At 42.3% G+C, this 16,534-nt stretch overlaps 2 protein-coding genes across 2 annotated transcripts in view; both read left to right on the top strand.

Annotated features, from left to right (window-relative positions):
• The window catches only part of PRDM10 (PR/SET domain 10), an 87,680-nt gene extending 80,346 nt beyond the window's left edge, over nt 1–7,334 (top strand). Inside the window, exons 21-22 of the mRNA XM_079930638.1 lie at nt 1,448–1,551; nt 4,271–7,334. Of these exons, the coding sequence (XP_079786764.1) occupies nt 1,448–1,551; nt 4,271–4,468 (302 nt within the window). The 3' untranslated portion in view covers nt 4,469–7,334. The remainder of the gene's footprint in view (nt 1–1,447; nt 1,552–4,270) is intronic.
• A 1,663-nt stretch (nt 7,335–8,997) lies between these two features.
• Nucleotides 8,998–16,534, top strand: part of NFRKB (nuclear factor related to kappaB binding protein) — a 36,435-nt gene continuing 28,898 nt past the window's right edge. Inside the window, exons 1-3 of the mRNA XM_079930735.1 lie at nt 8,998–9,537; nt 10,677–10,832; nt 12,836–13,037. Coding sequence (XP_079786861.1) covers nt 10,698–10,832; nt 12,836–13,037 — 337 coding nt within the window. The 5' untranslated portion in view covers nt 8,998–9,537; nt 10,677–10,697. The remainder of the gene's footprint in view (nt 9,538–10,676; nt 10,833–12,835; nt 13,038–16,534) is intronic.

Below are 16,534 nucleotides of genomic sequence, written 5' to 3'. Positions count from 1 at the left end.
GGCTTGATCAGATTCAGGTTCAGTTTTTTTCCCCCAAAACACTCCATAGCTGTTGGTGTGGAGTTCCATCGGGAGGCACATAATGCTTTCCTGTCTTTTTCCTTTGCTCCACTATTTCAGTAGGGATTGCAAAGTTGTCATATGCTATCATTCTTTATACACTTATTGCTAGAAAACTTCCATAACGAAAACAATTTTACCTTAACCATCAGGTTACTCTGAGGTACAATTTGTACAGGAACCGCAGAATAGATGCTTTAAATACTCGGCTCATCTCCTTTATTTAGCAGTTTTCAAAATAATGAGTTGTTTCCTAGTATTATCCAAGGTGACCAATGCCGGGCATGTGTGTTTTAGTATCGCTGGGTACTTATGAATTTCAACCCACTGGATGTGTTTCAAACCACTGTAGTCAGGGCTTCCCTGGTGGCGCAGTGGTTAAGAATCCACCTGCCAATGCAGGGGACAGGGGTTCGAGCCCTGGTCTGGGAAGATCCCACATACCGCGGAGCAACTAAGCCCGTGCGCCACAACTACTGAACCTGTGCTCTAGAGCCCGCGAGCCACAACTACTGAAGCCTGTGCGCCTAGAGCCTGTGCTTCGCAACAAGAGAAACCACTGCAACGAGAAGCCCGTGCACCGCAACGAAGAGTAGCCCCCGCTCGCAGCAACTAGCAAAAGCCCGTGCACAGTAACAAAGACCCAACACAGCCAAATATTAAATAAATAAATAAAAAAATAAACCCATTGCAGTCATTATCCTTGTTGATGCTCAGATTATCCCATCTTTGGCTAGTGGGAACACCTTTCTGTATCTTTCCCACATGACTCTGCAGTCTTTTATAGGGTCTTACACGCTGGTATGACACCAGATTCCATGCTCACCTTGTACATTTCTGACCCAGGTTTGGAATCAGCCATTTTCCCAAGAAGTCCTGGTTCCTTTGAGTAGAGGATGTGATTTAGAGGCTGTCAGCTGGGTGCTAGGGTGAACTCTGTTTTTAATTAGCTTTAATCACACGGTAGTGAAGTAAAATTCATGTTAGACCAAGTTGTGATCGCTAGGCAATAGTGGATACATTGTGCCAGTAATCAAATGTGACTGTAAAAGATAAAAATATTGAGCTAACAGGTGAATCTTTGTAACTTCTCTCAAGGTTTTAAAATTTTTGAATATTTGTCTTTCTGGATATTCAGAAGCCACATTTGAAGGAGATGCATTGATTGTTTCCGACATTTGGTAACTCTCTACTAGCCTCATGTGATCAATTCTTAAGCAAAGGTGCTTTCGCTGTATCAAGAAATCATATCAACATAAGACTCTCAGAGCAGGCAAATCCATGGAAAGTGACTCAGTAGGGAATATGGTCACTCGTTAGGTATTTGTTTCTACAACTTGAATGAAAATCTGAGACCACTGAACTATGGTTCCTTCTTGTTTTTCAGCATCGGAGATTCAGATGATGACGCTCCCCCCGGGTCAGTTTGTGATTACAGACAGTGGCGTGGCAACTCCGGTCACCACTGGCCAAGTGAAGGCGGTGACTCCAGTAAGCTGTGCTGCTTGGAGGGTTTTCCTGTTCCCCACGCTGCACCACCCTCGCCCTCCCACATCTTCTCCCAAACTCTTCACATCTGAGTTAGAGGCACCTCCTCTGTATTCCTATAATTTCTTGTGGTGCTATATTATAGCACAGTTTATTTTTTTTAATTTTATTTCTTTTTTACTTTTTTCTTTGAAGTGTAGTTGATATACAATGGTGTGCCAATCTCAGCTATACGGCAAAGTGACTCAATTTTACGTATATATACATTCTTTTTTACATTAAAAACTTCTGTATTTTTTAAAATATTCTTTTCTGTTATGGTTTATCCCAGGAGGTTAGATATAGTTCCCTGTGCTATACAGAAGAACCTTGTTGTTTCTCCATTCTAAATGTGATAGTTTGCATCTGCTAACCCCAAACTCTCAGTCTGTCTCTCTCCCTCCCCAGCCCTCTTGGCAACCACAAGTCTGTTCTCTACATCTGTCAGTCTGTTTCTGTTTTGTAGATAGGTTTGTTTGTGCCATATTTTAGATTCCACATGTAAGTGATATCATATGCTATTTGTCTTTCTCTTTCTGACTTACTTCACTTAGTATGATAATCTCTAGTTGCATCCATGTTGCTGCAAATGGCATTATTTCATTCTTTTTTATGGCTGAGTAGTATTCCATTGTATATATGTACCACATCTTCTCCATCCATTCCTCTGTCTATGGACATTTAGGTTGTTTCCATGTCTTGGCTATTGTGAATAGTGCTGCTATGAACATAGGGGTAGCACAGTTTATTTTAATTATTGGTTTACTATCTTTTCCCAGTAGGCAATTAATTCCTTGAAACCTAGGTCTTTGTCTTTATCTTCAGTGCTGTTGCACAGGAGGCTGGGCTATAGCAAATGCTCAATAAAGATCTATTCAATTAATAACTATAATGAACCTCCTAGATCCATGTACATATATATATATGTAGATAATCATCTTTTTAATGTGCTTCTTAGAAAGTATATGAGTCTTTGTGACTATTGGTCCTCGATGTTGATTATATCTGCTACCTCTGTTTTTATCTTCACTGGTTTCTTCTGGCCTGCCAGTGTTGATTATATCTGCTACCTCTGTTTTTATCTTCACTGGTTTCAGTGTTGAAACCAGTCAATGTTGATTATATCTGCTACCTCTGTTTTTATCTTCACTGGTTTCCTCTGGCCTGCCAATGTTGTCAATGTTGATTATATCTGCTACCTCTGTTTTTATCTTCACTGGTTTCTTCTGGCCTGCCTCTGGAAGACAGAGTGTGTAAATTAAGAAAAATACTCTTAAGTGACTAGGGATATTGAGATGTTCCCAGGGGAAGACTATTTCCCAAGAGGCCTCAAAGAGTAGCAGGGTAGTCTAGTGGCCTCAGAAACCGGATTTATTTATTTATTTTTCAAAGCACACTGAGAGCTCACCCATTTCTCAGCACATGAATTCACATTAACTAGACTTAGGAGAGATGTATAAATCCAGAGTAACACTATTGTCAATGGAAACAATAACTAATATAAAATGGAATAGTCTCATTGGCATGATCAGTGAAATTTTTTGCTCTTTGTGGGGACTCACTGACTCTACCTTTTCTTGGCCAGGAACCCACTTGGGAAACCGATTATATAGCCAAGGATGTTCCCTTCCATCTGCCACAGTATACATACAAATTTGATGTACAGTTTTGTTTATAGATTCTCTGAAGCCGACCTATGAACTGCCTAGGTGTCCATGGACCCTTGGTTGAGAACCAGCTCCCTCCTGCTAGAGAAGGACCCACACAGGAAACCAAATCCTGATCAAAGAGTGGCTTGATGAGTGTGGACTCAGAACATATGGCCCTCGATAAATCAAATGGGTATTTGGCTGTGGCTTTCTCCCTGGACAGTGCTTGGAAAGGATGCTGCCAGAGTTTTCCTCTGTGACTTCTCTTTTTCTCAGCCTGTGTAGCTGACCAATTCTCCCTCTTACAGACACATTCTTTCTTTAAAAATGTTAATGTAGGGACAGAGTTAGCTGCAGGTCTATGGACATGTTTTTTTCATGATCAGAGGGAAAATGAAGAAAAATTAAGACAACGTATGTTTTCATAAAGTTAAATTTATTCAGTGCAAAAGACTTTTATTCTAAGATTGTGTTCTTCCTATGCTTTTGAGTGTTAAAATGTCCCTCATTTGACAGTAGCATTTAAAATATGATTTTACTTGGCAAAATAAAATTTGGGAACATTTATTCTTACTTTAATTTTGCTGGTCTTTGAAATTCTGAAGTCTGGGAACCACTGATCTTGACTTGGGCATCATTCTGCCTCTTTAAGGAGAATTTAAATATCTCTCCTTTGATCCATTTTGTATTAATCTTAAACATTAATTGACAGATAGTCACCTTATTTTATGAATTTCTAAATTCTCAGGGACAATACCATAGCACGTTTCCTTTGCCAGGTAGGTTACCATCATGATGCAAATTTCTGTCCCTGAAGTTCCTCACTGTATCATTTGGTACGACCAAGGTGCTCCCTTAAGTTACCTCTGTAGTCTACTTCTCTAAAGGAATTAGGCAAAGCATCTCCCATAGGCACCTAGTTTGGTTCCCCATGTAACATTTCTTTGCATATTCCTTCTCCCCACCGTGCCCCCATAACTCTACCCCCCACTTTAGCCCTCAGATTTCTAAAGATCTTTTTCTTCCCCCTCTAGGGTCATTATGTGCTATCAGAAAGTCAATCAGAATTGGAGGAAAAGCAAGCTTCTGCTCTCACTGGTGGAGTCCAGGTTCAGCCAACTGCACATGGTGACTTGGACCCCCAGACCACCAGCCAACAGCCCACCCAGTACATCATTACAACCACCACCAACGGGAATGGGAGCAGCGAAGTGCACATCACTAAACCTTAACTTCCATCCTTGAGCCAGAATCAAACAGTCACATCATGTCTTTTCTTATTCATATGTCTGGAACATCTGGAAGCTTCTGACACTTAGAACTCTTTTTTAAGATTTATCACTCAAGAGTTTGGAAATCACAGTTTTGACGCTTATACATACACTGGGGCTTATTTTGTCAAGGTCATCTTTACCAAATGGACTCTTCAAACCCGAGGAGTTTCTGCCAAGGAATGGAGATCTTTCAGGGGAAAGTAGATTTCAAGACAGAGAAACCTTGCCTTGCTCTTGAGTTGGTTTTTTAACCCATAGATAAGCCTTACTTTTCCTTTGTGGAAATATTAAGCAGTGTATTGTGTTTGTACCAAAGGTGGATAAAGGATGTGCCAAGTCCATGGCCACTGGACTTGTTGATTCCAAGCCATGGCACCAAAGGCGAAGGTGCATTTTATGGGCGTGTGTTAGGTCATAACTGCTTCATCTTGTGAGTTTGCATTCTCAGTAACTTAACAAAGGGAGCCCATTGAATATGAAAATTAAAATGATGAAGCAAAGGTTTCATCAGTGATGGTCTGAAGGAAAAACTGTTACCTAAATTTTTCTTATTGCTGATTTTTTAAAAACTTGCCTTTTTTGGAAAACCGTTGTTGGGCTATTGGTAGTGCTTTCCACAGACCCTGGCCCTCAGTGGACTAGGCCAGAACCTCATGTTCTGATAGATTACTTTATTACTCCACAACTGTGGACTCCCTGTACAAGAAAAGGATGCTTGGTGTCAAGAGAATTTAGACCCCCAGGTTACAGGTTGGCCTCCCATTCTCTGGTTGTACTTGTATGAAGAAGGAGATATTGGAGATGACAGTAGCAAGAAAATGATACTAAAACAACTATATAGAGCATAAAAAGCACTGAGACCTTGTCCTGCCTTTCAGGATCCATTTACCACTCATTGGTAAAGGGTGAATCCTTGCTCGTACTAGGTGTACCTGCAACCCTCGCTCACAGCATGCAGTGTATTTTAGTACTTCTAATGCTGTCTTAAAATGAACATTCTTTCAGGTTGGATGGAAAGGTGGTCCTCCTTATTGCTTAACACTTTCAACTTTAAATGTATTGCAATTCATCTGGACCTTTTGGTAAGATGACTAACTTCACACCTAGGGGAAAAATAAAAATGTGGGGACCATTTATAATACGTTAGAGTAATTATAAGGGATCTGGAAGGAATCCAATCTTAATATTACATTGTCAGTTGGGAGAGGGAGAAAAACTGCCTCAGTGATAGCTTTTCTTATCATTGTTCCTGTTTGGGAGTCTTATTAGCTATGAATTCAATGGGGAAAATATTTCCCTTCTTTTTACTGTACATTCCAGTTGTGCACATAAAACACTGCAGAAATCAGTATGTAGTTTAACAACTTTTTGTGACATACTAATACATTTTTAGAATAATTATGGCATGGTAGAATTTATCATTCCAGAACAGAAAGACCTACCTTCAGTTTCAAATGAAGTTAAATAATTTATTTTATTGACATTTCTGGGTAAAAACTGGTTCTATAAATTAAGAAGTATAGTAGCTTCTTTATGGTAAAGATACCTTTTTGAAAAGTAAACAATTCTGTGAAGTAACTTTACTAATATGTAGACTTTGCACTTTATTATTGAGACCTCATTCATTTAGTTATCCCTGACAATTTAGGCACTAAGAGAACTTGAGAGTTACTTGGTAATTGTGTAGAAAATGAAAATGGACTCTATATCTTTGGTAACAGAGGTAATGCTGATGTTTTCAATAGAAAATATTGACTCAGTGTCACAATATAGAGATTTTTGAGTCCCAAAGTCCTACAATGTGATGATTATAAAGATCCTAGTGTCCAGTCTGGAGAGACTTGCTAGGTAAAGCATATTAGACTTTCCCAAAGGTCCAGTTTAGTTTTTATAACTTAAATTTGGTCCTGTTGGTTCCTTTTTAATTTGAACCAGCAAGGTATTCCTCCCTCCCCTCAGGAATAACTTACTGATTAAAATGGAAAACTATCACTGAACGGAATGTTCATTTTATGCCAGTTATTTCAAGTTTTAAAATACACAGAAGAGAAAAAGGATTGCGGAAGGACCTCTGTTTCTTTCCCATCTCAGTTCTTTTTTTTCCCTTTTGTTTTTTTGTCCTTATGTGGAATACGACTCTAAAACTGATTTGTATATTATCAACCAGAGATGCAGGTGTGGCAGTCAAGCCAAACAACATTGCTTTAAGATCAGGTATTCTGTGTATTTATTCTAAGGTAATGGCTTTTCAAAAGGACTTGGATTTGAAGAGATGGCAGATTATAAGCCATCTGAAGACCCAATTTGGAAAAAATGTCTGTAGCCAATGTTTATACTGTGGCCTCGCCTAAGACGCACTGGCACTGTAGACTTGGATCAGTGCAGTGTGAGCATTTTGGAGTAGGTTACATAGAGATTTTACATTTTTACTGTTTCATTTGTGCCCACATAAACAGATATTTCATCCTGTAAAATTCCTGTTATTCCGGAGAAACCTATTGTTTTGATCTTCTGGAACTGTTTTCTGATTTGGAATTATCCTTTCAAAAAACTCTTAAGATATGTAGGGCTAAAAAGCACTTCATGAGATGCTGAAGCTGACCCACAGGTTGAAAATGTTGACCCTATCCTGTTATTTAAATGTGAACATTTACTGTACATTCAGTGAGTTATAGTGTTAATAGTCTTGTGCTACTCAGCAGGTGTAAAAATTAATAAATATTTTTTTTAATAAACATCTTTCTGTTTGTATGTGTACAAGAGCTTCTGAGATCATTACTTTTTTTAAAAATAATACAACTTACATTGTTTTGACTCTTTGGTTCACTCTGGTGTGGTCAGAGACATAAGGTCAGGGAATTTATGGATGGTAATATGGAATGATGTTCCCCTCCCCTTTTACTTGGTGGTTTCTAATTCGAGACCCCTCCCAACAATCTAACAGGAACTAGGGGCAGGCACTCAGCCAGCTCGGGAAGAGCGATTGGCTTTATTTGGAAACCACTATTTGCCAACCAGGGAGGAACACCAGCTTGACTGACATGTTTCCATTTAGTGGAGAGAACTGAGGATGCTCTCTGCACGACAGGTTGGAAGTAGCTGTGAGAGAAGTTTGAATTGGTTCTAAGTAAAACCTAGTTTATAAGAAGAAAGCGGCCTAGATTCTTAACGAGAGGAAGATTAATCGAGTTTGATTAAGAAAATGTGTTTCTTCGATGTGTGTACTGTCTTTCCGGACGTCGAGGGTCCAGGGACCGGAGAGAGATGGGAGAGAGAAGTGGGGCCACGCCCGGGTGGGTTGCAGGGCACAGGCTCTGTTTCGCGTTCTCCTCAACGAAACTCGAGAAATCGCAAAATGGGAACTAATAGTGCACACAGCTGTGGTACAAAGACAACGATGGAAAGTGCTCAGCCTAGTGCCTGGAGCAGGCTATGAGATATGCAAACGTTAGCTAGTAAAACGGCATTCACTCACTCATGGGCTCGGGAGCCTCAATTCGCGGCCAGGTGACTAGCGACACCACCCTCCGGAAGCTTCTAAGCCAGGTGAGACCAACGAGATGCCAGCAAACTGCATCCCAAGGCCCAGCCCCGCGAGCTCACGCCTCTCTAGGTTAGGCCCCGCGAGCCCCGCCCCTCCCCGCCCCCGGCACTTCCAGGCCCCGCCCCATGAAGCTCAGGCCCCGCCCCCAAGCCCCGCCCCTTCCGCCGCCCGAGCCCGGAGCGTGCGCGCACCGAGACGCCTTGCGGGAGCGAGCGCGTCAGGGAACCCGCGGGCCGAGGAGCGCAGCGGGTTCGGAGACCAGCGCCCGCGGCGCGGGTAAGGCCGGGCCGGGGCGGTGAAAGGGTTAAAGTGTTGCCGGGGAGCGGAGGGAGGGAGCGAGCGAGAGTCTGGGCCTTCGAGGGTCGCTGCTCCTGTGGGCACGGGACAGGGGAGCGGGCGTGTCGGGAGGCGGGTGGCCCGGGTGGGTGGGGGTTAGAGTTAGGCACGGTGTTGGGGGAGGGGCTGTGGGCGCGGAGGTGCGGTTTAGCGGGGCGGGACCCGGGCCTCGGGCTTGTGAGAGGCCGGCTAGGGAGGGGTTTGCAGTTTGGAGCCGGCGGTTGCTCCGGAAGGAGTTTGGGGTTTGGCTTCTGAGTTGGGGAGGGTCCAGGAGGGAAGGTTATCCCAGGTGCAGAGGAAAGGCCGTTGGGAGAGGCCTATCCCGGTCTAGTAAAGGTGGACCTTTTTGGTCCAGGACGCCGCAAGACTTAGAAGTCCTTGGCTTCCGGTTTTCAGCCCTTTGGAAGCTGCCTGCTTTTTGTATTTTGAGATCCTCTTCAGAATAGTAGCAGGGCACAGGTTGCCACTCGAATAGATTAAATTTAGCTACACGTTCACTAATTGAAGTGAATTGAAGTGAAGCTTATTGAAGAAACTAGCTTCACTAATTGAAGTGAAGCTAATTGAAGAAACTTGTGAGCAAGTTGTGAAACAGGTGATCCTCCTGAGAGTCAGGTAAAACACTGGCTTTGCAGCTCTTACCCTCTTCTGTGCCAGTTCTGGCTATAAAGAGGACTTTATTCTGAGCATCAGGTTGCATCTACACTTCTTTTCTTTTTAAAAGTTTTGTTAAATGCAAATGCCATGTGCTTTCTTACCTGCAGTCAGTTATTTAGGCACCAGGGGTGTTCAGGATGCGGTAGTTCATCATGTGCTGAAGGGTGATGGGACACAGTTGCTTGGTGACAACGCAGCTGCTTTGAACACTAATCTTTCCACTGTACCTTTACGTAGATCTGACATCTCTTCCAGATAACTTGAAATAATTAGTGCAAACGTGCTTATTTTAGTAGTAGTATTACAAGTCTACTCTTTATCATTTGAGAGTTTCAGGATGAGAAGTCATTACATGACTACGTGAAGTTATATAAAGGCATCCACCTGGAGGTTATTCATTGCAGGATTCCAGGATTGGAAATAACAGTAGAGAGGACCGGGTCCAGCTCTCCTTCATCTTATATAGATAAGGAAATTGACAGCCTGTGAGGTAAGATTTGCCCAAAGTCACTGAGATGAGGCTAGGAGTTTGGTGTTTTCTGTGTTAAATCTGTTGTTGTTTTTTTTTTTCTCCTTTCTATTTGGTAGAAATCAGAGAGAGAGAATGGTTTTAGCAAATGTTTGTGGAGTGGTTGAATTCAGCCTCCCTGTGGCCCTGTTAACTGTGGCTTCAGCTGTGCACCTGATTCCAGCCATCAGCCTTATGAGATGCTCTCTGAAAAAGTTTTCCTATGTACTTTTCTAAAGGTAGCCAGCAGTGTTTATTTGTTGCAGGAAGGAGAAAAATAGCATTTCATCTACATGGTTATAAGCATCAGCTGGGCCAACTAAAGTGGGTTGGCTGCTGACTTTGCTGGCTGTCCTGGTCAGGTGCTTGGATCCTACAGAGTTTATGCAGACTGATAAAGTCATATTAAGATGCTTGCTTTTCCTGATTTAAACTGAGAGTTTATCCAGGAGGTATTGTATGTAGTGTTAAGAACATGGGTTTGCAGTCATGCAGACTTGAGTTTCAGTCCTACCTCTGGGGTTGGGCAAGTTGCTTATCTATTTTGATCCTAGGTTTTAGTATCTGTGGAATAGATGTAATAACCCTATCTTGCACACTTACAAGAATTAAATCAGGTGTATGAAAGGCCTGGCGCTTAACAGGCCCTCATTAAATAACTTAGTGTTACTGTCTGAATTTTACTATTCTGTGGATTTTCAGTGAAATTTCTTTTGTGAAGGAACAACAGCTAAAAAAAAAAATAAATTGTATTGGAGTGAGAGATTATTGGCCTGGGAAGTCTAAATTATGGACCGTGATCTAGTTATTTAGTCTTTGAGTCTCATTGTGCTCCTGTGTAAAATGGAGGTGTAAGATTCTATAAATTGGGGAGTCACTGTAGAAGTATTCTGAGTAATGAGAGACCTACTGGCTAAGATCTGAAATTCAGATGAGGATGCAATGGTGGAAGGGAGGGAGAAGAGCTGTTTAGCTGTCGTTAGGGTGTATGGATAAGGCAGAATAGATTTGAGATTGAATATTTTCTGGGCCAGAATATTTTGTGGAAGAGCGTTAGTATCAACAGATCCCTGGGACTTCTGCCTTTCTGTCTCGAGGTCTGACTGCATTTATTTGTCTAGGCTACCCGTGGAACATAAGCAATGGATTCCTTGGACCATATGCTGACGGATCCCTTGGAGCTGGGCCCGTGTGGAGATGGCCACGGCACGCGGATCATGGAGGACTGCCTCCTGGGGGGCACTAGGGTTAGTCTGCCCGAGGACCTTCTGGAGGATGTGAGTAGTGACAGCGGCACCATCTTTTTCTTTCTAGCAGTTCCTCTCAGCCTTTTCCACACTCTGCAAGTTTTCAGTCTTTTGTGCTCCCTTCTTTCTGATTTTCTACATTGCAACCAGAGTGATCTTTTTTTATTTTTAAGTTTAAGTCTGTTTAATAGTGTGATTAAGGAAGAAAGTATAAGCTACATTCTGCATGTTTAGTAACATGTAACTCTATAATGACATAAGCCATATTTGACAAGATAATTTTCAGCAGTTAGCAAAAGTTTTATATTTAAGGGCAGAATTGTGTATATCTTTACATTAGAATGTTTACCCATGTTGTGAATCATGAAACAAAACGCAAACATATTATCTCTGTCCGTAAGGTAACCGACTTGCTAGTCAGTTAATAGTACCTTCCCTGGGATAGCATTAATAGTGTGCTTTTGACCGCTTTTCACAGGCAGTCATCATGATTGTTATGGTGGCATTTATTTAGCGCTTATTATGTGCAAGGCACTAGGGATGCTGAAACGTGTTTATCATCTTGTTTATTTTGCCATAGTTCAAACATATGGACAGGCGTAGAGTATCGTATGGCGAACATCTGTGCATCATTCAGTTTGGGGAGATAATTTCATTTAGTTCTATTTGGTTCAGATTTTTCTTTCATAATGTGTCAAAAATTGTAGATAAAATTAAAGCCACCATTTTGCCCTTATTCCCTCTCCTACCCTAAGTAACAGGTACTGAACTTGGTGTATTATCTTTCCCATTCATGTTTTCTTTGCATGCTCTTTCAAGTAAACCTCTTCATATCATTCATTCAGCCAGCAAACACTTGTTTTATTGAAATACCTACTTTATGCCAGAAACTGAGCTGCCAGGAATCAAGTGGTATGCAGAAACAGGTTTGCAGGGGGAGATCTTGGCCAGGGAGCCAGAGGAGCTTTGGTGCCTGCTTGCTGAGACGCCTGGCAGGTGGCTGATTTCTGGGTTCTCTCCTGCTTAAACCCTTCGGTGGCTCCCCATTGTCCTTAGGATAAGGTCACAAGTACTTGACATGCTTATAGGTCCCTTGCTCCTCTCTCTGCTGTCTGCTGCTTCCCTTTCCTTCCCTGTTGTTGAGCTAGCCAGACGTTGCCTGAACTCTTTTTTTATTTCATTTATTTATTTTTAAAAGTATTTATTTATTTGGCTGCATCGGGTCTTAGTGGTGGCACGCAGGACCTTTGTTTTAGCATGCAGGCTCTTTTGTTGTGGTGCACGGGCTGTAGAACGAGCAGGCTCAGTAGTTGCAGCACGTGGGCTTAGTTGTCTTGTAGCACGTGGGATCTTAGTTCCCCGACCAGGGACTGAACTTGAGCCCCGGCAGTGAAGTCCTAACCACTGGACCATCAGGGAATTCCCAACAGATCTCTCAAGTTTTTTGTTTTTTTTTTTAAGTTTATTTATTTGTTTATTTTATTTTTGGCTGCGTTCGGTGTTTGTTGCTGTGCGTGGGCTTTCTCTAGCTGTGGCGAGCGGGAGCTGCTCTTCCTTATGGAGTGCGGGCTTCTCATTGCGGTGGCTTCTCTTGTTGTGGAGCATGGGCTCTAGGCACGCGGGCTCAGTAGTTGTGGCTTGCAGGCTCTAGAGTGCAGGCTCAGTAGTTGTGGCGTGCGGGCTTAGTTGCTCCGCAACATGTGGGATCTTCCCGGGCCAGGGCTCGAACCCGTGTCCCCTGCATTTTCAGGCGGATTCCTAAGCACTGTGCCACCAGGGAGGCCCTGACCTCTCAAGTTTTGAGAATTGAGTAAAGATCAGAGGAATTTTTGTTTAAAAAATGTAAAAACTTGGATGACGGTGATTTTTGCACAACTTTGTGATTGTACTTAATGCCACTGAACCATACACTCAAAAATGGACAAAATGGTAGATTTTATGTTATGCATGTGTTATCCACTTATGCACAAAAACTTAAAAACTTCATTTTTTTTCTTGCTCACTTTTCCTCCTGCTTTTCCTGATTCTCCCAGCCTGAGATCTTCTTTGACGTAGTCAGCTTCTCAACGTGGCAGGAAGTACTGAGCGCCTCGCAGCGCGAGCACCTCCAGCAGTTTCTGCCCCGCTTTCCTGAGGACAGTACTGAGCAGCAGGATGAGCTCATCCTCGCCCTGTTCCGTGGGGAGAACTTCCGCTTCGGAAACCCTCTGCACATCGCCCAGAAGCTTTTCCGAGGTGTGTAGCTCAGCATTCTTGTTTTGAGAGGACTGGAGGGTGGGGACACACCCACTTCTGTGCGTACTCCTTTCTTCGTTTTATTCTATTTTTATGTATAGACACTGACTCCAAGTACTTTCATGCAACACTTTGCTGCCTAGGCCGTTCTTTTTTTTTTTTTTAATAAAAATTTTTAACTTACATAGGAAACATATAAATCATAATTGTAACGCTCATTGATGTGTTACATGAACTCAGCTGTGTAACCACCACCCAGATCGAGAAGTAAAACATTATTAGCATCTTAGAGGCACCCTTTATGACTAGTCTTCAAAAATTATTAAAAACAGTTTACCATTTGGTTTATCACATGGATGTATGTGTGTGTGATGCACATACACGTATTTTTTCTGCAGAAAACCTGACACTTTACCACCAAGCACCTCAGCGTGTATGTATCTCTTAGCAAAGACATCCTTCCACATAATCACAGTCTTAAATTCACCCCCAAGAAACTTTACATTGAACAAGTAATAGCCTAGAATGTCCCATATTCAGATTTTCTCAGTTGTTCCCAATGTCAGTTGGCCTTTATTTATTTATTTATTTTTAACATCTTTATTGGAGTATAATTGCTTTACAATGGTGTGTTAGTTTCTGCTTTATAACAAAATGAATCAGTTATACATATACATATGTTCCCATATCTCCTCCCTCTTGCGTCTCCCTCCCACCTTCCCTATCCCACCCCTCCAGGTGGTCACAAAGCACCGAGCTGATCTCCCTGTGCTATGCGGCTGCTTCCCACTAGCTGTCTACCTTATGTTTGGTAGTGTATATATGTCCATGCCTCTCTCTCGCTTTGTCACAGCTCATCCTTCCCCCTCCCCATATCCTCAAGTCCGTTCTCTAGTAAGTCTGTGTCTTTATTCCTGTCTTACCCCTGGGTTCTTCATGACATTTTTTTTTTCTTAAATTCCATATATATGTGTTAGCATACAGTATTTGTCTTTCTGTTTCTGACTTACTTCACTCTGTATGACAGACTCTAGGTCTATCCACCTCATTACAAATAGCTCAATTTCGTTTCTTTTTATGGCTGGGTAATATTCCATTGTATATATGAGTCACATCTTCATCCATTCATCCGACGATGGGCTCTTAGGTTGTTTCCATCTCTGGGCTATTGTAAATAGAGCTGCAATGAACATTTTGGTACATGACTCTTTGAATTATGGTTTTCTCAGGGTATATACCCAGTAGTGGGATTGCTGGGTCATATGGTAGTTCTATTTGTAGTTTTTTAAGGAACCTCTATACTGTTCTCCATAGTGGCTGTACCAATTCACATCCCCACCAGCAGTGCAAGAGTGTTCCCTTTTCTCCACACCCTCTCCAGCATTTATTGTTTCTAGATTTTTTGATGATGGCCGTTCTGGCTGGTGTGAGATGATACCTCATTGTAGTTTTGATTTGCATTTCTCTAATGATTAATGATGTTGAGCATTCTTTCATGTGTTTGTTGGCAATCTATATCTTCTTTGGAGAAATGTCTGTTTAGGTCTTCTGCCCATTTTTGGATTGGGTTGTTTGTTTTTTTTGATATTGAGCTGCATGAGCTGCTTGTAAATTTTGGAGATTAATCCTTTGTCAGTTGCTTCATTTGCAAATATTTTCTCCCATTCTGAGGGTTGTCTTTTCATCTTGTTTATGGTTTCATTTGCTGTGCAAAAGCTTTTAAGTTTCATTGGGTCCCATTTGTTTATTTTTGTTTTTATTTCAGTTTCTCTAGGAGGTGGGTCAGAAAGGATCTTGCTGTGATTTATGTTATAGAGTGTTCTGCCTATGTTTTCCTGTAAGAGTTTGATAGTGTCTGGCCTTACATTTAGGTCTTTAATCCATTTTGAGTTTATTTTTGTGTATGGTGTTAGGGAGTGTTCTAATTTCATACTTTTACATGTAGCTGTCCAGTTTTCCCAGCACCACTCAGTTGGCTTTTAAATAGTTGGCTTTTAAATCCAGGATCCACTCAAGATTCATGTGTTGTGTTGGGATCTTCTGTCTCTCAGCTCCCTGAATCTAGGGCCCTCTGCCTTTTTTTCCTTGTCTTTCAAAATACACTTGTGAAGAGCCCAGGACACTTGAATTGTAAAATGTCTTGCTTTCTGGGAAGTTGTCGTCTTGCTTCATCATAATTAGTTTTGGGTTAAACATTTTGCCAAGAAAGAAGATGGGAAGTGTCATTTCTTTCTCATGCCTCCACTCAGGGGATATGTGATGTCAGTCTTGCATTGTTGGTAGGGAGGCTTTTGATCACTTGGCTCTGTGGTATCTGCCAGAGCTACTGACTGTAAGGGCACCTTTTTCCCCCTGTAATTAAGAAGCAATCTGTAGGGTGATATTTAGGGACCATGTGATAATCTTATTTTCCAAAAGCATTTGTTTTACCCAGCGGTTTTAGCATCCACTGACCCTTGCTTGAACCGGTCATTACATTGGGGATTCCAGAATGGTTTGGGGCCACTCTTCAGTCACAGTTTGCTCTCTGTCCAGTGGAGAGGAGGAGAGGATGCTTCTTCCCTTCCCACTTTCTGGGGTGACTTTGCTTTGGCTGGAGGCCCTGAAAGATAGCACATCTTGAGTTTGTGAAACTGGACAGCTTGACAGCTGCAAAAAGACTGGAGGGAATAAGCTTATCATTTCAGACCGCATTATCTTAAGGTTTAAAATGAGCATTCCCTCCTTTGGTGGATCATTAAGGAGGATTTCCCTTCTGGTTGGCCAGTGTTTTATGTCGCTGAAGCCAGGGTCTCGGGTGGGATAAGCTGGTAGGCCTGGTTGGTAGTAGAGGCCGTATCAGGGACTGTGTGTAACGCTGGCACGTTTCCTTCCAAAACAATGTGATGGTCAGGTAAGGATGCAAACGAGGAATGCAAGACAGGAGTTCTGCGATGTCTGGTGTCATGTTTCAGGTCCCGCAGTGATGAGGACAGTTGCGTTACCACGGTTATTGTGGTTATGTGTCTTGACTGAGCTGGCATTGCTTTCAGTGTGCTTTTATTTTTGCTTATCTTTTCTGGTTCTGTTTTAAAAACTCACCTTTTCCATGAGTTCCAAGTGCTTGTCGAGCTGCCTTGACTTCTGTTTCCTCCAGGAAAGAGTCGTCATGAGCTTCAGCTTCCCACTTCCAGCCTCCCCCCAGCACACTGTAGTCGTTTTCCTCCTGACCTACTTTTGCTTGTCTCGGAGGAAGGATATTTTCCGTCTGTTTAAGATTAACCTCTGCTCTTGATCCTCTCATGTTTTACGTCCTCCAGGACCTCGTTTCTCAGTGAACCGTTCTACCATGTGTACTTACTCCACTCCTTTTTCAGCCTGTAGATGTGGTCATGGGTCTCACACTAAAAGAGTCCTTAACCATCTGTCCCCTTCATTGTCCTCTGTCATTTTCCCTTTTCTCCGAACTTCCTGAAAGGCATCCACAGGCGCCGTCCGCTGGTGGCTGTTCCCTATGC

The sequence above is a fragment of the Stenella coeruleoalba genome (genome assembly GCF_951394435.1).
Source record: "Stenella coeruleoalba genome assembly, chromosome: 8".
Taxonomy (NCBI): domain Eukaryota; kingdom Metazoa; phylum Chordata; class Mammalia; order Artiodactyla; family Delphinidae; genus Stenella; species Stenella coeruleoalba.
Note: the sequence above shows the minus strand (reverse complement) of the source record. Positions and strands in the feature narration are given on the sequence as shown.